The 25,555-nt window shown below is 37.0% G+C and overlaps 2 protein-coding genes across 4 annotated transcripts; one reads left to right on the top strand and one right to left on the bottom strand.

Moving 5' to 3' along the window:
- Positions 1-313: 313 nt before the first annotated feature.
- ndufaf3 (NADH:ubiquinone oxidoreductase complex assembly factor) lies at positions 314-3,548 on the bottom strand. 2 transcript variants are annotated; one of them, XM_058055325.1, is made up of 5 exons: positions 2,194-3,548; positions 1,264-1,459; positions 1,126-1,192; positions 948-1,048; positions 314-821 (listed from the first exon to the last, which is right to left on the bottom strand). In XM_058055325.1, exons 1-5 carry the CDS (start codon positions 2,385-2,387, stop codon positions 702-704), a joined length of 678 nt encoding a protein of 225 aa, XP_057911308.1. In that variant the 5' UTR covers positions 2,388-3,548; the 3' UTR covers positions 314-701. The 2 variants fall into 2 exon arrangements, with proteins under 2 accessions (XP_057911308.1, XP_057911309.1); XM_058055326.1 differs by lacking the exon at positions 2,194-3,548 and adding an exon at positions 1,609-1,693.
- On the top strand, positions 2,588-25,157 carry LOC131106354 (NCK-interacting protein with SH3 domain-like). Of its 2 annotated transcripts, XM_058055318.1 has the most exons (13): positions 2,588-2,950; positions 5,761-5,873; positions 7,052-7,256; positions 8,506-8,581; positions 8,665-9,167; positions 11,423-11,593; positions 12,002-12,088; positions 15,706-15,844; positions 15,946-16,026; positions 17,728-17,856; positions 17,968-18,057; positions 18,150-18,322; positions 21,405-25,154. In XM_058055318.1, exons 1-13 carry the CDS (start codon positions 2,780-2,782, stop codon positions 21,621-21,623), a joined length of 2,157 nt encoding a protein of 718 aa, XP_057911301.1. In that variant the 5' UTR covers positions 2,588-2,779; the 3' UTR covers positions 21,624-25,154. The 2 variants fall into 2 exon arrangements, with proteins under 2 accessions (XP_057911301.1, XP_057911302.1); XM_058055319.1 differs by lacking the exon at positions 2,588-2,950 and having other exon boundaries at positions 5,762-5,873; positions 8,496-8,581; positions 21,405-25,157.
- Positions 25,158-25,555: the final 398 nt, after the last annotated feature.

The raw sequence follows: 25,555 nt of genomic DNA, 5'->3' as shown, positions 1-25,555 counted from the left end.
ATGTGGCCTCAAAATTAATATAAATTTTCAACACGACAGCCCCGTTTTAATGAACAAAACCACCTAACACATCGATTTTGTGTGTGGTTGCAATCGGATACAATAACGGGATTTAGGGCCTCCATGCCAACATGGCCGCACTGCACAAAGGCCCTGGGATGATGAGAGATGAATGCGGTGGATTTATGGATCGTGGCGGAGCTTACATGCGACAAGGACAAAGCCACTGAATTATGTCATATGCTACACACACACTGTGGGTGCTGCAGGACACAAATATAAGAGGCTTAAGCAAGTGAAGGACATAAACGAGTGCGGCAGAAAGGTGTAGTGCACCCTTTTTTTATTACATGCAGAAGCCTTTTAAGCCTGCTGAACAGCTTTCTTATTTTATGTAGTGGTAAAATTAAGTCCATTCTCATTTTGGTCTCTTATCTTAACCTCTAAAACACAACATAAATAATAATCAGCACACATAAATAACTGAAATGTATAATTTAGCCATATAATACTTGGTTTATTTACAGGAAGACTGGCGTCTTTGCTTGTTATGTCTATTTCAGTAGGGTTATAAAAAACTTTATGTATATCCGAGTGGACGGTTGTCGTTTAGGATTCCAGTGAGAGATAAATCTCACAGACTGAATATAATTCATGACGGTCTCGCTCCCTCGTTGATGCAAACAGTCCTCGTTTGTGGTTCACGTTGCCGACTCCTCGCCCATTATCTTCAACGCAGTGCTGACGGATGGAGGGATCAGGCCAGCGGCCGCTACTCGACCCTCGCTCATCAGGAAGTTGAATGTGGCACATGCGTTTGGCTGGGGGGGCAAAAAAAAAAAACAACAACACACCAATCAAACGACAGCAAAACAATCCATCTGTGAAATAATAAACCCCATAAATATGCAAAAGTAAATTTGTGATGTTAACATCCCAACAGTTACCGTGTCTTGCACCTCCACGGCGATGCGTTTGCTCTTCAGAAGCGCCAGAACTGAAGGATGAATACGTTCAAGGCGTGCCCCCGTGCCCAGCACCAGAATCTCTGCAGAATAATACCACATGTGACACACAAACTCACTTGTTTTGCAGTATTTTTCGTTAAACAAGTCAAATTTGTACCTATTTTGGGTACAAGCATGTGGAAAAGTGACACACTTTCTTCCGTGATGTCTTTAAAGCTCCCGACCTGCAAAGTCACGCATAGTGAAAACAAGAAAAACAAATAATTATTGTAGTTATACTAGGATTTAAGCATACCTTCCATTGCAGGATCGCTGGGGGTAGCACTGCACAGGGGCCAAGCACTTTGTTGCCATCAATGTTGAATCCTTGAGGACTGTAGCTGAGGATCATGATGCCGCTGCCGGATTCCTTCTTCATGATTGACACTGATGTACGCTGGTATATCTCATCATCACTCGGGCCCAAACGATGACCCCGGGACAAAAATGGACTGGTAAAAATATAAAATGCACAAAAATATTACAATATAGTCTTAGTAAATGGCTTAAATGCACAGATAATGTAATGTATCCGAAAATAAGGCTGCCATGTGGTCCATTTTTGAAATTCTGCTCTTGTTGAAAAATGACAACTATTTACCTTCATCGAACTGGATATACGATAGGTGAATGTAATTACTGAACCTTCCACTAGATGGTGCCAACGGGTGCTAAACGTACATAAAAAATACAGTACTTAAAGATTCAGATGATAAAAAACAGACAATATAGTCATTACTAAAAAAACGCAGTACTATACACGTTGCCAGGTGTTGCAATCAAACCCATCATAACAATATTCATACTAGGTAAAAGGTTCCGATTAATTTACTCATTTCATTTTAGTGATTTCAAACCCAACATGCTTTATGTGTATGATATTTGCAAGACAATGCTAAGCACGGTACATTACTGTTTCCATTAAATAACTGCATTAAGATGGAGAATAAGGAGAATGGCAAATAAAATGAATTAATTGTAAATTTTGTTATCGTTTTGACTATATAGAATAGAAAGTATCTGTGAATGTCTGATCGAGTCAAACAATTAAACATAAACAACAATCTGGTGATGATTGCGGTGCGTTACAGTTGAGGAACAGAGGAAAGTCCGTCATTAAGTTAAGTTTAATTCGACTTCAGAGGTGACTTAACTATTTTTTTTTTTAGTTTTGCTTGAAATTTACCTGTAAAGAGTCGGTGCCTTTCTGTGAGAGAGGATTAACCTCTGCCATGGTTTCTGAAGGAGGACTCTGGTACAAACCAAAGCGGCCATGTTGACAGAAAGCAGGGGGACCACATTCTGTGTGACACCAGCCGGTGTTGTGTAAGGAAAAATCAATCGATTCAGACTTAACAATTCATGAAGTGTTGTTGACATACCTTATATCCACTAAACGTATGATTTAAATTACACTATTTATCAACTATCATATTATATGTTTTTCGGTGTTGAATTAGACCACTGCTTAGCAAAATTAGCAAAAAATTAGCAAAATTTGAAAACGACGTATAGCTCTGCTTTTGATTAGTAAGCCTTGGGGCGTGTCTAGTAAACAAGAGCGCCCCATGCGGAAGTAAATGGTAAGAACAAGTACAGGTCATGTGACCGAAAGAGCTCTGCATTGTAAATAGACAGCAGGGGCCATGCCTTCATAACGTCTTTAAAAACAACCAAAAAGGTCACTTATCCCTTCTCGGGGACTCCTTATCACCCTACGAGGATTTTCTGTTCGATTCCGCTTCAGAACGTCTATAGTGTTAACCGACAGCATGTACCGGTCTCTGTACGCCTTTCGATCCGCTGAGCCCAACTCGCTGCACTTCTCTGCCGGGGAAAGCTTCCTAATCCTGGAGAGGAGCAACAAACACTGGTGGCTGGGATCCCGGTGCAGCTCCGGTGAGACCGGTTATGTCCCCTCCTCATACATCGAAAAGATCCAGGTAAACAACACTTGTGATCGACTGAAAAATCTGATGGATTATACATCATCTATCTATCTATCTAGGCCTTTCTATCAATCTCCGTGTACTTATGTACATTTACAAGATACTTTATGTGACCTACTTCAAATACGCGAGGCACACATCCTCTTTATTAAACGAGCTCTCTGCTGTTTTTGAAGGACCTGCAGTACTTCAAAAACGCCAAAGATCCTCCGTATGACAGGATTGATGTAAACATTTTATGTTCAACTGTACTGCAAAAAAGGCCAGTCAAAGATCCTACCAAACGATGTTGTTTTTGTAGTAAAATATATTCTCTTTCGTAGAAATACTCGGATGTTATTAAAGGGCATACTTCAAAAGTGCTCGTCAAAGATCGTGAATATGACAGGAGTGGATAAATGATGCAAAAAAAAAAACGCCACTTAAAGTTCCTACCGTAGGTGCACGAGGCTGTTTTTGTCGTCAAAGATCATCTATAGGACAGGTATACTCTGTTGCTGTTGGAGGCCATAGAGTACCATAGAGTGATTCAAAAATGCCAGTCAAAGATCGTCAATAATGACAGGAGTGCTCTGCCGGTTTTATGTATCAACTGCAAAAAATGCTAGTTAAAAAAAAGCAGTTTTTAAGGACCGACTACAAAAAGGCTAGTCAAAGATCCTCTATATCAGAAGTAATTGAGTAGTTATTCATTCATTCATTCAGGGTACACCCTGGACTGGTGGCCAGCCAATCACAGGGCACATATAGACAAACAACCATTCACACTCACATTCATACCTATGGACAATTTGGAGTCACTAATTAACCTAGCATTTTTGAGGGTGGGATTGAACTAGGGTCTCCTTGCTGTGAGGTCTGTGCGCTAACCACTCGTCCACCGTGCAGCCCTATATATTCTTTTAATATTTACTCATTCATTCGCTAATTAACCTAGTATGTTTTTGAGGGTGGGATTGAACTAGGGTCTCCTTGCTGTGAGGTCTGTGCGCTAACCACTCGTCCACCGTGCAGCCCTATATATTTTTATTATTTACTCATTCATTCGCTAATTAACCTAGCATGTTTTTGAGGGTGGGATTGAACTAGGGTCTCCTAGCTGTGAGGTCTGCGCGCTAACCACTCGTCCACCGTGCAGCCCTATATATTCTTTTATTATTTACTCATTCATTCGCTAATTAACCTAGCATGTTTTTGAGGGTGGGATTGAACTAGGGTCTCCTAGCTGTGAGGTCTGCGCGCTAACCACTCGTCCGCCGTGCAACTCTATATATTCTTTTAATATTTACTCATTCATTCGCTAATTAACCTAGCATGTTTTTGAGGGTGGGATTGAACTAGGGTCTCCAAGCTGTGAGGTCTGTGCGCTAACCACTCGTCCACCGTGCAGCCCTATATATTTTTATTATTTACTCATGTATTCGCTAATTAACCTAGCATGTTTTTGAGGGTGGGATTGAACTCGGGTCTCCTAGCTGTGAGGTCTGCGCGCTAACCACTCGTCCACTGTGCAGCCCTATATATTCTTTTATTATTTACTCATTCATTTGCTAATTAACCTAGCATGTTTTTGAGGGTGGGATTGAACTAGGGTCTCTTAGCTGTGAGGTCTGCGCGCTAACCACTCGTCCACCGTGCAGCCCTATATATTCTTTTAATATTTACTCATTCATTCGCTAATTAACCTAGCATGTTTTTGAGGGTGGGATTGAACTAGGGTCTCCTAGCTGTGAGGTCTGCGCGCTTACCACTCGATCACTGTGCAGCCCTATATATTCTTTTATTACATAGTATTTCTTCTATTACTTCATTATTTGTATAATCACGTTAAATGATCTTCCAAACCAGAGGTTATGAGGTGGCGTGGGAAGTGCAGCAACTGTAGAAAAATAAAGAAAAAGTTATTTTACAAACTAAGCCAAGGGTCTCAAACTCAATTTACTTGGGGGCCACTGGAGCTAGGGTCTGGGTGAGACTGGGCCGCATCAGGTTTTACAAAAAAAAAAAAAATAATTAAAATAATAATATAATAATTTAATAATAATTATTATTAAAAACAGAAAAATATCGGTAGCCTTCAAGTTATTTCCTTTCAACTCAAATAGCCAAAAACTTACCACTTCCACACGGGTAGGGAGGATAACTATTAACAGTTATTTAACCTTTAACATGAACATGAATCAAACGTAATAATTTTTTCTGGGTACATGATACCATACAGCATCCATATCAAACTAACATTAAACTTTCATATCAAGGCGGGGGCCTCAAACTTGTGTCCTGCGGGCCACATTTGGCCCGCGGGCCACGTGTTTGAGACCCCTGCGCTAAGCTAACTTCAGTGATGTTTGAAGCCAAAATGAGTTGTTAGTTCTTACAGAGAGAGAGTAAACACGTTTTTGAGTATCCATCTGCGTTGTATTGTCTCAGTAGAGGTTCATTCACGTTCTCCACACTCGGCATGCAGACTTCCTTACAGCGAACGAGTCCAAGCATGTCTTCTCCAAGACATTGGAATGCTGTCTTCTCATTGGTGGCGCAGTTTCAATGAGCTCCAATTTGGAGTCTTGCTGAGCATGCGTCACACTGACTGGCGAAAAGGCTGCTTTTTGTTGCCGGATAACTGACCCAATTTCCTCCTGTCACACACACACACAGTACACAGTACACAGTACACAGTACACAGTACACACACAGTACACAGCTCAAGGCAACAATGTACTTCTGTTGCGTTTAAAGTTTCATGCATGCATGAGTAAATATTTCATTCAGCTCTTCATTTTGATACTTTGTCTGTGTGCCAGGCTCCGGAGCAGGATGAAGTGTTGCAGTCCATTGACAGAGCCATTGAAGGCATCCATAATGTTGCCCTAAAGAATGGAGGCAAATACAATCTGGAGCAGCGGGATGTTCTACAGTGAGTGAAAATGCTCATAACCAGCATTAAAAATACTTATTAATAAGTTATTTTATTGTACATGACATTCATAACCGTCATTCTCAACTATTATGCAATAGTAAAAAGAAGTTAACCATTGTATGATTAAATAAAAACACTCGTCATTTAACATCATGTGATGTGGCCATCACAATTTTTTATACTATTAACTGTTGTACAGTTAATAACAAAAAACGTGAAATATTAAAGAAAAGCCCTTATTTAAAAAAAATTGTAACATTATGAGAAACAAAAAAAAACAACAAATAAAGTTGTAATTTTTTGAAAGTGTTAAACCAGGGGTCTCAAACCTGCGGCCCAAATGCGGACCGCAGGACACTAGTTTGAGGCCCCCGCCTTGATATGAAAGTTTAATGTTAGCGCGGCCCACGCAAGTTTGATATGGATGCTGTATGGTATCATGTACCCAGAAAAAATTCTTACGTTTGATTCATGTTCATGTTAAAGGTTAAATAACTGTTAATAGTTATCCTCCCTATCCGTGTGGAAGTGGTAAGTTTTTGGCTATTTAAGTTGAAAGGAAATAACTTGAAGGCTACCGTTTAGGTCGCTAGCTCTCTAGTTTGCGAGTTAGCATGTGTCTCAAGACCCTGCAGTTGCGCAATATGTTGTAAATAAAAAGAGTATAAATGTGACTATAGTCGTGTTTTGTCATGTCTACAGGGCTCTAATAATGCTTTGTTCATTTTAATCTGAAAAAAATCATTTGTCTACCCACCAACTATATGTGGTTTCTTAAGTTTTTATTATTTGCCGTTTTATTATTATTATTATTATATTTATTTATTTATTACTGATTGATTGATTTTTTTTATTCTTGATTTGTTTATTTATTGTTCATCTTATTTTGTGTAGAAAAATAAAAAGTAAGATATTTGAGAACAGTGGAATGTTTTATCAGAGCTTTTATTGTAGATAATTGGAACCAAAAACTTACCACTTCCACACGGATAGGGAGGATAACTATTAACAGTTATTTAACCTTTAACATGAACATTAATCAAACGTAATAATTTTTTCTGGGCCACATTTGGCCCGCGGGCCACATATTTGAGACCCCTGATGTAATGTAATGTAATTCAATGCATGAACTGGCATATAAGTTGATACTAAAAAGCTCCTTCTTTATTTTGTAGAAAGTTGATCCATCACAGAAAGGAGACTCTGGCACGGCGGAGCCTTTCTAGTCACTCGCAAGGCCTCCCAGCGTCCAACAGTGAAATCTCCCTCAGTCAGACTCCTCCGCCGCCTAATGGCCTTAATCGAGATTACGGAAAACAAGGAGGTGTGCCGCTATCAGGGAGCATGGACAGCATGCACAGAGAGCCGGGCGTTTATCAGGTAATATTTTTGTTACATATAGCGAGTGCACCCCCTTTACATTGCAGTAACCGCTTTTTGTACAAATGTGTAAAAGAGCTGACAACACAAGCGAGTAGAGCAGGGGTCTCAAACTCAATTTACCTGGGGGCCACTGGAGCTAGGGTCTGGGTGAGACTGGGCCGCATCAGGTTTTCCAAAAAAAAACAAAAAACGCATTTATTAAAAACAGAAAAATGAATAAACTCTGCTTTGGTTATCTTAATTTTTATTTTTCTACACAAAATAAGATGAAAAATAAATAAACAAATCAAGAATAAAGAAAATAAATCAATCAGTAATAAATAAATATAATAATAATAAAACGGCAAATAATTAAAAATTAAGAAACCACATATAGTTGGTGGGTAGACAAATGATTTTTTTCAGATTAAAATGAACAAAGCATTATTAGAGCCCTGTAGACATGACAAAACACGACTATAGTCACATTTATACTCTTTTTATTTACAACATATTGCGCAACTGCAGGGTCTTGAGACACATGCTAACTCGCAAACTAGAGAGCTAGCGACCTAAATGGTAGCCTTCAAGTTATTTCCTTTCACCTTAAATAGCCAAAAACTTACCACTTCCACACAGATAGGGAGGATAACTATTAACAGTTATTTAACCTTTAACATGAACATGAATCAAATGTAATAATTTTTTCTGGGTACATGATACCATACAGCAGGGGTCTCAAACACGTGGCCTGCGGGCCAAATGTGGCGCGCAGGACACTAGTTTGAGGCCCCCGCCTTGATATGAAAGTTTAATGTTAGTGCGGCCCGCGCAAGTTTGATATGGATGCTGTATGGTATCATGTACCCAGAAAAAATTATTACGTTTGATTCATGTTCATGTTAAAGGTTAAATAACTGTTAATAGTTATCCTCCCTATCTGTGTGGAAGTGGTAAGTTTTTGGCTATTTAAGTTTAAAGGAAATAACTTGAAGGCTACCGTTTAGGTCGCTAGCTTTCTAGTTTGCGAGTTAGCATGTGTCTCAAGACCCTGCAGTTGCGCAAAATGTTGTAAATAAAAAGAGGGCCGCGTGTTTGAGACCCCTGGAGTAGAGAGATAATTGTGCACGAGTGCAGCCAGCAGCTGTGGTTACTGAGGGGAAACTCTCTGTAGTATTGTTATAGTTTATAATCTATAATAAAAAATGGTTGCTGAAATGTAAGTTGGGGCGTCCTACTGTCGTGCTAATGTCTTAGTGGGCTGCAGGTGCCCCCGCAGCCCCGACGAGCAGCTCCCATAACTCCGCCCCCTCCTGAGAAACAGCGGAACAGTCAGCGTGCAGGTTCGTGTGAGAACCGCATGTTGGAATAATGGAATAATACGATATTGAGAAATCGCCGTAACTGGAGTTTTCTGTCTCGACAGAGCCGGACATCCCCTCCAGAGTGTCCTCGCTCCCCCCGTCCCCGGTCCCGTCCCTCAACATCAGCACCACCTCTTTAGAATCGGGCTCCTCCCACTCTGCGGTATCCTCTGACGTCAGCTTGCCGAGTGTCTCCAGCACCCCTCCTCCCCCGGTGCCATCCCGCATCAAACCCGCATCAGACACCCCCCTTCAGAATGCCCCGGTCAAGAAGAACCCGGCCCCTCAGCCTCCTCAACCAGCTGTCGAGGATGAGCAGCCGGAGGCCGAGTGGCCGGTCGCCCCGCCGTGTGTCGCCGAGAGCCCCCCCGGCAGCCCCGCTCCCTCCGAAGCGGTTCCATCGACCATCGGTGCGGAGCTCATCGAGCTGGTGCGGAAGAACACGGGCTTGAGTTACGAGCTGTCGCGGGTGGCTGTGGGGGTGGTGGTGGGACACCTGCAGAGCACCCTGCCTCGCGCCTCCTCCGCCCTGGAGCGGGTTCTGGTGTCGCTGGTGGAGAGCAAGGTCAGACTTGTTTTCATGAAGTCATTCCATGTCACGCTCGCAGTTTAGCGTTACAGCTCAGGCTCCTTTTAGCTGTGAGAAGGTTTGTGTGTGTGTGTGGGGGGGGGGTGCCAGGGGGGGTCACTCATTTCCTGCAAGCTGTGCAGTGTCCAATGATACATGAGCATGCTGACCTCCGCCAAGGCTCAGACATTTGTCACCTTTAATTTGTTTTTCCAATAGTCCACAACTTCAATAGGAGTCCTGTAGAGCAGCTACACACAATAACCGGCACAGAATTTTTTTTTTTTAGATCTTCCAGAATCTGCACCCATTCAGCTGTATTTCTTAGGATTTTTTTTGTTTCTCATGAAAATAGTCTACGGCACGCCTACTCTGCTGTGATTGGTCACACTTCCAAGGGCATAGAAACACTTTCAGTCGGTGCCGCTACCTTTTTAGGAGTTAATAAACGGTATAAGAGCTGATAATACACAGCGATTACGTGCACTGCCGAGTGTATATAAAGACTTCCAGTTTGTGGAGTTGATAATAAATGGCGATTTATCTTTTTAAAATGTCCGCTTTTAACATACAGCAATATGTGTCAGATCCCGAATCTGATCTGGAACGAGTTTTTATTGTGAGGGGAGGAAAAAAAATCCAAACCTACACGGCCCTGCATGGAAAAGGAGATTCATAACATAACATAACATAACATAACATAACATAACATAACATAACATAACATAACATAACATAACATAACATAACATAACATAACATAACATAACATAACATAACATAACATAACATAACATAACATAACATAACATAACAGTGTAATTTAATACATTAACTTTGACAGCCCTCGTTCAAACATTGAAAGGATAATGTTTAATTTTTTTATTTTTGGAAACCAAGTTTGCGGAAAACAATGTTACGAGAATAAAGTCAAAATATTACGGGAAATTTAAGCTAAATGTTTGTCAGAGACCTCCATGGTGTCACAGCGGCTGGTGGAGCGTGTGCCCGAATATAGTGCACCTTGCTGGGCTACAGCAGGTGGCTCCCTCCCCTCTATACTCTGGTTCTCCTGTAGTGATGTGGTCTTAGTTTGATATTTGATGAGGGTACAGTTGGTCAAAAAGAAAAAGATACAGTATATAGAGCGGGGGTCTCAAACACGCGGCACTAGTTTGAGGCCCCCGCTTTGATATGAAAGTTTAATGTTAGTGCGGCCCGCGCAAGTTTGATATGGATGCTGTATGGTATCATGTACCCAGAAAAAATTATTATGTTTGATTCATGTTCATGTTAAAGGTTAAATAACTGTTAATAGTTATCCTCCCTATCCGTGTGGAAGTGGTAAGTTTTTGGCTATTTAAGTTGAAAGGAAATAACTTGAAGGCTACCATTTAGGTCGCTAGCTCTCTAGTTTGCGAGTAAGCATGTGTCTCAAGACCAGGGGTCTCAAACACGTGGCCCGTGGGCCAAATATGGCCCACAGGACACTAGTTTGAGGCCCCCGCAAGTTTGGTATGGATGCTGTATGGTATCATGTACCCAGAAAAAATTATTACGTTTGATTCATGTTCATGTTAAAGGTTAAATAACTGTTAATAGTTATCCTCCCTATCCGTGTGGAAGTGGTAAGTTTTTGGCTATTTAAGTTGAAAGGAAATAACTTGAAGGCTACCGTTTAGGTCGCTAGCTCTCTAGTTTGCGAGTTAGCATGTGTCTCAAGGCCCTGCAATTGCGCAATATGTTGTAAATAAAGAGTATAAATGTGACTATAGTCGTGTTTTGTCATGTCTACAGGGCTCTAATAATGCTTTGTTCATTTTAATCTGAAAAAAATAGTTTTTATTATTTGCCGTTTTATTATTATTATTATTATTATATTTATTTATTTATTACTGATTGATTGATTTTCTTTATTCTTGATTTGTTTGTTTATTTTTCATCTTATTTTGTGTAGAAAAATAAAAAGTAAGATATTTGAGAACAGTGGAATGTTTTATCAGAGCTTTTATTGTAGAAAATTGGAACCAAAGCAAAGTTTATTCATTTTTCTGTTTTTTTTTGTTTTTTTTTTGGAAAACCTGATGCAGCCCAGTCTCACCCAGACCCTAGCTCCAGTGGCCCCCAAGTAAATTGAGTTTGAGACCCCTGGCATAGATTGTTCACTACCTGTGTTTAAATGTGACCATTATGCAATAGGAGAGACTAATAATAATAATATTCCAATAAGCATATGTGGTCTCTCCATGCAGGACTCCAGTGCAGCATTACCGCGAGGTCAGGTGTGTCACGACGAGCAACGGCTGGAGGTCATCTTTGGCGACCTCGCCCGCCATCGGGACGACTCCCAGCAACGCAGCTGGGCGCTTCACGAAGACCACGCCCTCATTGCGTGCTACCTCGAGGAACTCCTGAAGATACTGGTAACAAATGGCGGCCCCCATTCCGGTCACCTGCACATCTTTTATTGGTTTTCGGTCTCTCTGTTTGGGCTTGTTGTGACGTGGAAGCGACACCATCCCATAATGGAAATATAAGCTTTACTGCGGATGAACGTTTAATCCGCCCACGGGATAGATCCCGCTTTAAATTCCAGACATGTCTGATGGGATCAGACAGGCCAGTTTACAGATCCCACCGTGTTATTAAAGTCAACTTACTGCCTGCCAAGTCTTTGGGTTGGCATCCAGCCCCCCCACAACTAAAACCAGTGATGTGTTCAGGGACCTTTTCCAATGGACGGATTATGCATTATGGAGTTATCACGCAGGGACTGTTTTTTTTAATTTTTTTTTGCTGATTCAAATAAAAGCTGCTTGTGTGTTTCTTAGACGGACGCCGATCCCGAGGTGTGTAAGAGGATGTGCAAGGCCACCGACTACGAGAACGTGCTCTCTCTCGTTTCCTACTACCAGATGGTGAGACTAACCTGTATCGTCATTTGCAGCTGACACTGTATATACCAGGGGTGGGCAAACTTTTGGACTCGTGGGCCGCATTGAGTTAACAAAACTGTGCGGGGGGGGGGCAGAATATATTTTTTTATAACACACACTATTTTACGCTTATAATTCTAACAGTCCACCTTGAATTATTTGTCTAATTGTATTTATTTATTATATTTAATATATATATTAATTATATTATATAATATATTTATTATCTTTATATTTTTATATATTCATTATTTATATATTTTATTTATTTGTATATATTCTATTTGTATATACGTATATGCTTATAATTTTAACAGTCCACCTAGAATTATTTGTCAAATTTTATTTATTATATTATATTTAATCTATATATATTATAATTATATGATTATTATTAATTATATTATATATATCAATTATATTATATTTAATATATTATATTATATATTTCTTTATTTACCTATTTGTATAATTTTATCTGTAAAAGTGTCAGACTATTAGATATATGTTTTAAATATGTTCCATATATCCTTTTTTGGAGCATTTTAAACATCAGACCACATCAAACTACAAACTAATTTTACATTTTTATTTTTTTATTTTTATTAATATTTTTTTTACTGAATAAGACATCCGACTTGCAAGTTGCCAGCATGTATGTTAAAAGTTAGAAAGCAACTGGCGGGCCGGATTCAAACGCTTGGTGGGCCGCATGTGGCCCTCGGGCCGTAGTTTGCCCACCCCTGGTATATACTCATTTATTATATTAATTATTGTAATAAGTGGGAAAAGCACTACCATTGTAATCAACCCTACAAAATGCTATTAATTAATAATAAAATAAAATAAAATAAAATAAAATAAAATAAAATAAAATAAAATAAAATAAAATAAAATAAAATGAAATGAAATGAAATGAAATGAAATGAAATGAAATAAAATGAAATAAAATAAAATAAAATAAAATAAAATAAAATAAAATAAAATAAAATAAAATAAAATAAAATAAAATAAAATAAAATAAAATAAAATAAAATAAAAGTGGGAAAAGCACTACCAATGTAATCAACCCTACAAAAATGCTATTAATTAATAATAAATCAAATCAAATTACATTACATTAAATTAGTGGGAAAAGCCTGTGATTGGGTGTACCGCGCCTCTCGCCCGAAGACAGCTGGGATAGGCTCCAGCACCCCTGCGACCCTTGTGAGGAAAAGCGGTAGAAAATGAATGAATGAAGTGGGAAAAGCACTACCAATGTAATCAACCCTACAAAAATGGTATTAATTAATAATAAAATAAAATAAAATAAAATAAAATAAAATAAAATAAAATAAAATAAAATAAAATAAAATAAAATAAAATAAAATAAAATAAAATAAAATTAAATTAAATTAAATTAAATTAAATTAAATTAAATTAAATTAAATTAAATTAAATTAAATTAAATTAAAATAAATTAAATTCATCCTGAGTACAGCTCAAAAATAGTACAAACAGTGTTTGTGACATTACCATATTTCCGCATTACATGCCTGGGCAGCATGTGTTTACTTAACTACAGAGAGTGTCAAGTACAAGCGTGACCTCCTCCAAGCACAACGCAGCTCGGAGGTTATGTTCTTGCAGGCGTTGGTCCGTTTCTTTGGCTGTTTGTGTTCAAAATAATTTCAGATAAATAAGTTCAGAATGGATTTGGTTGAAATTTTCAGGAATTGTCAGGAAATTTTTTTTGGGGGGGGTGATCCAAAATTCACCTTTTTCCTACCGCAAATTATTTTACTACTACGACTACGATTTCTCAACCGATTCAAGCCATTCCAACATCAAATTGTCGAACATGTTCAGGACATTCAGGCTACTTATATTTACCTTGAAAAAAAAATCTAAATATTCCCAAAATTCACACTTTTCCGTAAAACTGCTATTACTTACGACTACTTCCACATTTCTCAACTGATTCAGACTGCTCCAATGTCAAAATGTGAGGTATTATGCTAGGTGTTAGCATGCTAATATTTGCATGTTAGCATTGCTAGCATGATACTAGCATTTTTAGCTAATGATAAACACTTGCTGTCACATGACCGCACAGGAGCTCCGTGTGACTCTGCGCCTGCTGCTGTGTTGTTGTGGTGTTAGCATGCTAATATTTAATAATAATAATATATTTTATTTGTATAGCGCTTTTCAGAGTAGACGCTTTATAGTAGAGAAAAATAAATACAAATAGAGTTGAGTAAAAACAGAGTAAAAGATGCATTAAAATACAATAGCCAAACATTCATTCAGAGCTAAAACAAGGCTAAAAGCAGGGCGGAGCATTGCTAGCATGCTACTGTTGTTCTGTCTGTCCGTCCATCCATCCATCTATCTATCTATCTATCTATCTATAATACTAGCATTTGTAGCTATTTTCATGTGATAAACACTTGCTGTCACATGACCGCACAGGAGCTTTGTGTGACTTTGTGCCCTGCTGGTGTGTTGTTGTGGTGTTAGCATGCTAATATTTAATAATAATAATAATATATTTTATTTGTATAGCGCTTTTCAGAGTAGACGCTTTATAGCGGAGAAAAATAAATAAAAATAGAGTTGAGTAAAAACAGAGTAAAAGATGCATTAAAATACAATATCCAAACATTCATTCAGAGCTAAAACAAGGCTAAAAGCATGGCGGAGCATTGCTAGCATGCTACTGTTGTTCTGTCTGTCCGTCCGTCCATCCATCCATCCATCTATCTATCTATAATACTAGCATTTTTAGCTATTTTCATGTGATAAACACTTGCTGTCACATGACCACACAGGAGCTCTGTGTGACTCTGCACCTGCTGGTGTGTTGTTGTAGTGTTAGCATGCTAATATTTAATAATAATAATAATAATAATACATTTTATTTGTATAGCGCTTTTCAGACTAGACGCTTTACAGTAGAGAAAAATAACACTGTCCGTCCGTCCTGCTAATGCTAATATTTGCTAATATTATATATATATATTAATATTATTAATATATAACATTATTATTATATTAATATTATATATATGCTAATATTTAATAATAATAATACATTTTATTTTTATAGCGCTTTTCAGAGTAGACGCTTTACAGTAGATAAAAATATCACTGTCCGTCCGTCCTGCTAATGCTAATATTTGCTAATATTATATATATTAATGTTATTAATATATAACATTATTATTATATTAATATTATATATATGCTAATATTTAATAATAATAATAATACATTTTATTTTTATAGCGCTTTTCAGAGTAGACGCTTTACAGTAGAGAAAAATATCACTGTCCGTCCTGCTAATGCTAATATTTGCTAATATTAGATATATTAATATTAATATTATTAATATATAATATTAATATTATTATATTAATATTATATATATGCTAATATTTAATAATAATAATAATACATTTTATTTGTATAGCACTTTTCAGAGTAGACGCTTTACAGTAGAGAAAAATAACACTGTCCGTCCGTCCTTCCATCTATCCATCCATCCATCCATCTATACTAGCATTTTTAGCTATTTTCATGTAATAAACACTTGCTGTCACATGACCACACAGGAGCTCCGTGTGACTTTGCGCCTCCTGCTGCTCAAAGTGTTTGGTGCAATGTGCAGCCTGGATGCTGCGCTCATCTCTACCCTCCTCAACTCCATCCTCCCCATGGAGCTGGCCAGGGACTTACAGACAGACGCACAAGGTGAGAGGAACCTTATTGATCTACTACATTCATGTATACTGTACCGTACTCTATTATTATTCTTTTATATGCTGTATACATATGTGTTTGTCTCTGCTCAGAGCACCAGAAGATGTGCTACACAGCCTTGGTGCTCACCATGATTTTCTCCATGGGTGAACAGGTGCCATATCATCACTATGGTAGGTCTCTCAAATGGAAACTTGTCTGCCCAAGTGTCATTTTAATAGTTTTATTTCATTTGAACATGCATCAGATTACAATTGAGTGCATCCCATAATCAGTTCCCAGTTCCACATGTCCAAAAGGAGTAGGAAGAAGCAAAGCTTATTAAATCCTACCCCTCCATCTGGTACTTTTACAATCACTAACTGTTACATTTGTTCACTTCCTGCTTTCTTAATTTAATTTAATTTAATTTAATTTAATTTAATTTAATTTAATTTAATTTAATTTAATTTAATTTAATTTAATTTATTTTATTTTATTTTATTTTATTTTATTTATTTTATTTTATTTTTTATTTTATTTTATTCACGTACCAAAGTACAAGGTGATATGAGCATCCAATGCCATAATGGGTACCATAGTAAGTGTCAATATAGTGATATATATAGCACATCATCAAGGTTTTTTTTTTATTTTATTTTTTTTTTTAAATAATGTACCTCGTACCGAAGTACAAGGTGATATGAGCATCCAATGCCATAATGGGTACCATAGTAAGTGTCAATATAGTGATATATATATAGCACATAGTCACTTTCTTGAGATCTATCAGTGTGGTAATTAAGGTTATAAAGCCATTGCTAAAGCTTTGGGACTCCAGCCAACCGCAGTGAGAGCCATTATCCACAACTGGCCAAAACATGGAACAGTGGTGAACCTTCCCGGGAGTGGCTGACCTACCAAAATAACCCAAAAAGTTGAACTTGTGTGTCCCATTACATGTGGCCGCATTTTAGAAAAAGAACATCATAGCGACAGTAAAATATGGTGGTGGTAGTGTGATGGTCTGGGATTTAATAATGGTAATGGTAATGGTTTTATTTCATTTGAACATGCATCAGATTACAATTGAGTGCATCCCATAATCAGTTCCCAGTTCCACATGTCCAAAAGGAGTAGGAAGAAGCAAAGCTTATTAAATCCTACCCCTCCATCTGGTACTTTTACAATCACTAACTGTTACATTTGTTCACTTCCTGCTTTTTAATTTATTTTAATTTTAATTTTAATTTTAATTTTAATTTTAATTTTAATTTTAATTTTAATTTTAATTTTAATTTTAATTTTAATTTTAATTTTAATTTTAATTTTAATTTTAATTTTAATTTTAATTTTAATTTTAATTTTAATTTTAATTTTAATTTTAATTTTAATTTTAATTCATAGTTTGATTCCACATACTGAAATGCTATGGCTAGCATAACGTAGTCCTAGCATAGAAGTGTTTCAAATGTACTTCTTCCCTGAGATCATATTTCTCCTCTCTTGTAGAGAAGTATTGGATGACATTTTTAGCTAATTGGTTATTTTTAGCCTTATGCATTATTTTAGCTGTTTGAAGATGAACTATATCAGCAAGTTGAAGTATTTGTGATTTTAGAAATAAGGAGTTAGTATGTTCTCTGTAGGCGGCATTATGAATTATCCTTACTGACCTTTTTTGCAGTACATTTAGCAAGTGAAGATTGCTTTTATAGTTATTAGCCCATATTTCCACACAATAAGTAAGATATGGTAGAACCAGAGAGCAATAAAGAGTGTGGAGTGATTTCTGATTGAGAACATGGTCTTGTGTGTGTGTGTGTGTGTGTGTGTGTGTGTGTGTGTGTGTGTGTGTGTGTGTGTGTGGCGTCCACTTTCCTCCCGGCATTCAGAACACTTGAACGCCGACTTTGTTCAGTTCCTGCTGGATGTGGTGGAAGACGGACATCCCGCCGATCCCACGGAGCAGCTGCCGGACATTTTCCTCAACCTGCTGCTGGCCTTCAACCTGCACCACACAGGTAGCTGAAAAAGCAGAGAGAAAAAAAGTGTGACGATAACCATAGCACCAGAAATTGAATCTCAATCAATTATGATGTCACTCATTCCCAATCCGTGGCGTTGTCCCGCAGTGCCGAGCAACAACGTGATCATGCAGCAGCTGAAGAAGAAAAACGTGAAGATTCTCTCGGAGAAAGCGTTGCTGCTCCTCAACAGAGGAGGTAGGCTGCGTCGTTTTCGCGTTTCTTCCCATCGCTGCCCCGATGTCGCGTCGCCACATGACATCGCCGTGCGTTTTCTCCCTCCCGCACAGACGACCCGGTGTGCATGTTCAAGCACAAGCCGCCCGCCCCGCACTCGGTGCTCAAGTTTCTGCAGGACGTCTTCGCGAGTCGAGAGACGGCCGACATCTTCTACCGCACCGACATGATGGTGATGATTGACATCGCCGTGCGGCAGATTTCTGACCTTTCACCTGGAGATAAGGTGGGTCCAGTTATTCAGTTTGGGGTGTTATGCTAGCAGTGATGACGCTTGGTAAACGTAGGGTTGGCTCATTATTGAATTTTAAATATTCATATTTCTTTTAAGCATGACATCAAAAACAACCATATGCTTTATATGGTTTTTATATGGTTTTTATATGGTATTTATGTGGTTTTTATATGGTATTTATATGGTTTTTATATGGTTTTATATGGTATTTATATGGTTTTATATGGTATTTATATGGTTTTATATGGTATTTATATGGTATTTATATGGTTTTATATGGTATTTATATGGTTTTATATGGTATTTATATGGTTTTATATGGTATTTATATGGTATTTATATGGTTTTATATGGTATTTATATGGTTTTTATGTGGTTTTTATATGGTTTTTATGTGGTTTTTATGTGGTTTTTATGTGGTTTTTATGTGGTATTTATGTGGTTTTTATGTGGTTTTTATATGGTTTTTATATGGTTTTTATATGGTTTTTATATGGTTTTTATATGGTATTTATACGGTTTTTATACGGTTTTTATACGGTTTTTATACGGTTTTTATACGGTTTTTACACGGTTTTTACACGGTTTTTATACGGTTTTTATATGTTTTTTATATGGTATTTATATGGTTTTTATATGGTTTTTATATGGTTTTTATATGGTATTTATATGGTATTTATATGGTTATAGACTGGATTTGATGTGGAAGTCCCACTAGAGCTAGGATAGGTGCAGATTCTGGAAGATCTAGTAAGCTTTCTTTCAGGTTATTGTGTCTAGCTGCTCTATAGGAGTCCACAACAATAAACATTTGAATATTAATATTATTAATATTAATATCAATGTTAGTATTAATATCAATATTCATATTCGTATTGGTATTTGTATTGATATTAGTATTAATATTAGTATTAATATTAGTATTGATATTGATATTAATAATATTAATATTCAAATGTTTATTGTTGTGGACTCCTACAGAGCAGCTAGACACATTTAATATCAACATATATGAATATTCATATTCGTATAGATGGTTGTATTGATGTTTGTATTGATATTTGTATTGATATTAGTATTAATATTGATATTAATATTGATATTAATAATATTAAAATTCAAATGTTTATTGTTGTGGACTCCTATAGAGCAGCTAGACAATTAATATGAATATATAAGAATATTCATATTCGTATTGATGTTTGTATTGATATTCGTATTGATATTGGTATTGATATTAATATTGGCATTAATATTGATATTAATATTGATATTAATATTGATATTAATAATATTAATATTCAAATGTTTATTGTTGTGGGCTCACAGAGAAGCTAGACACAATTAATATGAATATATATGAATATGAATATTGATATTCATATTAATAATATTAATATTCAAATGTTTATTGTTGTGGACTCCTATGGAGCAGCTAGACACAATTAATATGAATATATATGAATATTCATATTCATATTCGTATTGATGTTTGTATTGATATTCGTATTGATATTAGTATTAATATTGATATTAATATTGATATTAATATTGATATTAATATTGATATTAATATTGATATTAATATTGATATTAATAATATTAATATTCAAATGTTTATTGTTGTGGACTCCTATGGAGCAGCTAGACACAATTAATATCAACATATATGAATATTCATATTCGTATTGATGTTTGTATTGATATTCATATTGATATTAGTATTAATATTGATATTAATAATATTAATATTCAAATCTTTATTGTTGTGGACTATTATGAATATTCATATTCGTATTGATGTTTGTATTGATATTAGTATTGATATTAGTATTAATATTGACACTAATATTGATATTAATATTGATATTAATATTGATATTAATATTGATATTAATATTGATATTAATATTAATGATATAAATATTCAAATGTTTATTGTTGTGGACTCATAGAGCAGCTAGACACAATATGAATATATATGAATATGAATATTCATATTGACGTTTGTGTTGATATTCGTATTGATATTAGTATTCATATTGATATTAATGTTGATATTAATATTGATATTAATATTCAAATGTTTATTGTTGTGGACTCCTATAGAGCAGCAGACACAATTTATATTTATATTTATATTTATATTTATATTTGAAGCCAATTTTGAAACACAAGCTAGCTAGCAAATATTTATTGTATTTTTATTATTTATTTTGCTCATTTTTGGCCCTTTGTATGTTCTTGTGGACTCCTATAGAGCAGCTAGACACAATAACCTCAAAGAAAGCTTACTAGATCTTCCAGAATCTGCACCTATCCTAGCTGTATTTCCTTGGATTTCCACAACGGTCACATCACAGCGAGCCCGTGTTAGGAAAAACTCTGAATGTTGCATGTTCTCCCCGTGCATGCGTGGGTTTTCTCCGGGTACTCCGGTTTCCTCCCACATTCCAAAAACATGCTAGGTTAATTAGCGACTCCAAATTGTCCATAGGTATGAATGTGAGTGTGAATGGTTGTTTGTCTATATGTGCCCTGTGATTGGCTGGCCACCAGTCCAGGGTGTACCCCGCCTCTCGCCCGAAGACAGCTGGGATAGGCTCCAGCACCCCCGCGACCCTCGTGAGGAAAAGCGGTAGAAAATGAATGAATGAATGAGTTCTCCTCCTATTTTGTGTGGAAGTGGTAACTTTTTGGCTTCTTATTTTGTCTTTCACCAACCTCGGGCATCTCTGTGTGGAGTTTGCATGTTCTCCCCGTGCATGCGTGGGTTTTCTCCGGGTACTCCGGTTTCCTCCCACATTCCAAAAACATGCTAGGTTAATTAGCCACTCCAAATTGTCCATAGGTATGAATGTGAGTGTGAATGGTTGTTTGTCTATATGTGCCCTGTGATTGGCTGGCAACCGATCTCAGTGTGTACCCCGCCTCTCGCCCAAAGACAGCTGGGATAGGCTCCAGCACCCCCGCGACCCTCATGAGGATATTCATTCCTTTTTTTTTTTTTTTTTTTGCAAAACTAGTATCTTAAGTACCTTAAGTAATTTCTCCCCACTGTGTGTACTGGCAGCTGCGGATGGAGTATCTCTCCCTTATGCACTCCATCATGCGATCGACGGACTACTTGGAGCACCAGCACCGCCTCTGTGACCTTCAGGGGGCGCTGCAGAGGATTCTCAGGGAGGAGGATGACCCGGGGGAGGATGAAGGGAGCGCCACGGCCAAACAGATGGATAAGCTAATTGTACAGCAGATCTACAAGGAGTTCCCGCAGATGAGCCAAGCCTAAAACTAACACACACACACACACACACACACAGTAGTCCACTGCAGGGAGGCGCAGTCTGGAAAAGAAAACTGATGCCCGGAATGCTGGGAAATGCAATCACTCATGCCAGTTTTTCCTTGGACGAGTCGTCCACTGCTGCAGCGTGCATGCGACGTGATGGAATTCGTACACATGTGACCATATCGGAGTTATTATTTGAGCGTGATGTGCTTGTTTGTTTGTTGGAGTGACGGGAAAATGCACAAAATATCCGAAAAAATTTAGTCCGAAACATAAAAGTAGGCCAAAACAAAAATGTGCTCCACAGTGACTTTGTAGCAATAATGAGCCCCTATTCACTTAAGGCCCCATATTGGAATATTTTAAAGTATTTTAAAGTATTTTAAAGTCCCATAATAAAATTTAGCCTCGACGATGAATTTAGATTAGCTTTAAAAAAGTTTCCATTAATCCTACTTTGTGTGTCTGTACCTTTAATGCTAATTATGAAGTCTTTCTTTACAGCCAAAGATCTTTTACACACTGAATTTATGTCATTGAATTATTTGTGTTTCAAATTTCAATCAAATTATACTGAAAATATAAGTTGTCTTTAAAATTACAGTTGGTGAAAATACAGTTTTTTACTTAAGAACTTTATTTATCCGTTAGGAACTTCATTTTCACTTTTGTTCAGAAAGGTTCAGTGTAAAAAAAGGGGAAAAAATCCACATAATTCAAAAAACAAAAAAATCACACAAATTCAGTGTCAGTTTTAGCCTTTTTTCCACTGAATTTTTCTAAAAAAAAATGATTTTTTTTTTTAAATCAACAACATTTCAAAGTACCTACATTTTTTTAAAATCGAATTTTCAGTATAAAATCATGTAAAAAAAATCACATAAATTCAGTGTCAAAGTCAAAAAGCTTGGTAATTAAAAAAAAGAACCTTCATACTAACGAGCTGTGTGTGACTCCAAGGAGCGCTATCGTGCACTTTATTTTTTTACATCAAATTATACTGAAAATATAAATTGTCTTTAAAATGACAGTTGGTGAAAATACAGTATTTTAACTCTCAGTTGGGCAAACATGTTACTTACTTACTTAAGAACTTTATTTATCCGTTAGGAACTTCATTTTCACTTCTGTTCAGAAAATCAACAACATTTCAAAATACCTACATTTAAAAAAAAATCAAATTTTCAGTATAAAATCATGTAAAAAAAATCAGTTCACAAAATTCCTAAACAAAAAAAATCACATAAATCACAAAATCTGTTCAGAAAAGTTCAGTGTAAAAAAAGGAAAAAAATCTAAATAATTTATGTTTTATGGAATGCCATAAAACACACACACACGTTCAGGCTGAATAATCTATCCACGTGAATATTCAGTGTGTGTGTGTGTGTGTGTGTGTGTGCACAGCTTTTGAACATGCTTAGCCTTTTTTACATTTATTTTTAGCCTTTTTTTCCACTGAATTTTTCTAAAATTAGTTTTTAAACTCCCATTTTTTGAAATCTTTTTTTTTTTAAATCAACAACATTTCAAAGTACCTACATTTAAAAAAATAAGAATTTTCAGTATAAAATCATGTAAAAAGAAATCAGTTCACAAAATTCATAAACAAAAAAAAATAATCACATAAATTCAGTGTTAAAAAGTCAAAAAAGCTTGGTAATTAAAAAAAGAACCTTCATACTAACGAGCTGTGTGTGACACCAACGAGCGCTATCGTGCACTTTATCCAGAGACATGAACTCAACCACATATAGACAAACAACCATTCACACTCACATTCATACCTATGGACAATTTGGAGTCGCTAATTAACCTAGCATGTTTTTGGAATGTGGGAGGAAACCGGAGTACCCGGAGAAAACCCACGCATGCACGGGGAGAACATGCAAACTCCACACAGAAATAGAACACGGAGATTGGAATTGAACCCTAGTCTCCTAGCTGTGAGGTCTGTGCGCTAACCACTAGACGGCCGTGCCACCGAGTAACATACTAGTTGAATAAAAAATGTCCTAAAACTGTCGCGGGGGTGCTGGAGCCTATCCCAGCTGTCTTCGGGCGAGAGGCGGGGTACACCCTGGACTGGTGGCCAGCCAATCACAGGGCACATATAGACAAACAACCATTCACACTCACATTCATACCTATGGACAATTTGGAGTGCCTAATTAACCTAGCATGTTTTTTTGGAATGTGGGAGGAAACCGGAGTACCCGGAGAAAACCCACGCATGCACGGGGAGAACATGCAAACTCCACAGAGATGCCCGAGGATGGAATTTAACCCTGGTCTCCTAGCTGTGAGGTCTGCGCGCTAACCACTAGACCGCCGTGCCACCGAGTAACATACTAGTTGAATAAAAAATGTCCTAAAACTGTCGCGGGGGGTGCTGGAACCTATCCCAGCTGTCTTTGGGCGCGAGGCGGGGTACACCCTGGACTGCCAATCACAGGGCACATATAATCAAACAACCATTCACACTCACATTCATACCTATGGACAATTTGGAGTCGCTAATTAACCTAGCATGTTTTTGGAATGTGGGAGGAAACCGGAGTACCCGGAGAAAACCCACGCATGCACGGGGAGAACATGCAAACTCCACAGAGATGCCCGAGGATGGAATTTAACCCTGGTCTCCTAGCTGTGAGGTCTGTGCGCTAACCACTAGACCACCGTGCCACCGAGTAACATACTAATTGAATAAAAAATGTCCTAAAACTGTTCTTTCTTTCCTGAAAGAAACAAACATTTCCGAGTGTATTCTTGTAGAACTGACTTTGCCCCGCCCACCAATGTGTCTTTACCCATGAAGCTTCAAGTCAAGCAGAACAAGATGAACGTGTTTTTGGCGCATATCATTAAACAAGACGTTTATCGTTCACTCGTGCTAAAGCTCCTCAGGCGTCACAGTGGTTGACTTTTGCATCTTAAGGGACCGGAGTGTTTGCTTTCCCACAATGCTGCGAGTGTCCATAGAACCTTGGACTGTCGCTTCTGCACTTACCGCGCTAACATGCTAACGAGCTAACATGGCAACCCTTTCTCTTTATCGCCCACTGCAACCCCAAGAAGTTATTCAAGTTTATTGACTAATAATAATTTAACATATTTTACTTCACGTTGTATTGTGATTGGTGGTGTTTTCTCTTACGTTGCCAGTTAACAGGATCTATTTGTTTGTATGTCTGTGACATGCGTACATGATTCTAATATTGTTGGATATCATCGCTTCAGGATATCAGATTTTATATTATGTTCAAATATCCATTAGTTGTATGTTTACAGACAGTGTCTTTAACTCCAATATCATGCAAGAGGAAAACTAATAAAGTTATTTTTAAAAGTGGAACTTGTTTGCTTGGCGTATTTGGTAAATTGACACATTACATCGGAATATTTAACTAATAGGAAAAATGTATAGCTGTATTTATGTACCAGGAACTACACCATAGTAATGGTTGTATTTCATTTGAACATGCATCAGATTCCAATTGAATGCATCCCATAATCAGTTCCCAGTTCCACATGTCCAAAAGGAGTAGGAAGAAGCAAAGCTTATTAAATCCTACCCCTCCATCTGGTACTTTTACAATCACTAACTGTTACATTTGTTCACTTCCTGCTTTCTATAATACAGTTTAAGGTTTTTTTTGGGGGGGGGGGGGTTCCCTAATATACATATATATATATTTTCTAATATAATTTAATTTTTTTATTATTATTTTTTATTATTATTATTTTGGTATGGATCAGATTCCAATTGAGTGCATCCCATAATCAGTTCCCAGTTCCACATGTCCAAAAGGAGTAGGAAGAAGCAAAGCTTATTAAATCCTACCCCTCCATCTGGTACTTTTACAATCAGTAACTGTTACATTTGTTCACTTCCTGCTTTCTATAATACAGTTTAAGGTTTTTTTTTTCTT

The sequence above is a fragment of the Doryrhamphus excisus genome, chromosome 18 (assembly GCF_030265055.1).
Source record: "Doryrhamphus excisus isolate RoL2022-K1 chromosome 18, RoL_Dexc_1.0, whole genome shotgun sequence".
NCBI lineage: Eukaryota > Metazoa > Chordata > Actinopteri > Syngnathiformes > Syngnathidae > Doryrhamphus > Doryrhamphus excisus.
This window is presented reverse-complemented; position numbering and strand designations above follow the sequence as displayed.

Bases quoted from the DNA above. Each gene is read 5' to 3' on its own strand.
- LOC131106354 (XM_058055318.1), top strand. From the start codon at position 2,780: ATGTACCGGTCTCTGTACGCCTTTCGATCCGCTGAGCCCAACTCGCTG. The intron at 11,594-12,001 runs GTAACAAATGGC...TGTGTTTCTTAG, and splicing joins AGGAACTCCTGAAGATACTG to ACGGACGCCGATCCCGAGGT. The intron at 18,058-18,149 runs GTAGGCTGCGTC...CCTCCCGCACAG, and splicing joins GCTGCTCCTCAACAGAGGAG to ACGACCCGGTGTGCATGTTC.
- ndufaf3 (XM_058055325.1), bottom strand. From the start codon at position 2,387: ATGTCAACAACACTTCATGAATTGTTAAGTCTGAATCGATTGATTTTT. The intron at 1,460-2,193 runs GTAAATTTCAAG...TATTTTTACCAG, and splicing joins AAGGCACCGACTCTTTACAG to TCCATTTTTGTCCCGGGGTC. The intron at 1,193-1,263 runs GTATGCTTAAAT...GTGACTTTGCAG, and splicing joins CAGCGATCCTGCAATGGAAG to GTCGGGAGCTTTAAAGACAT.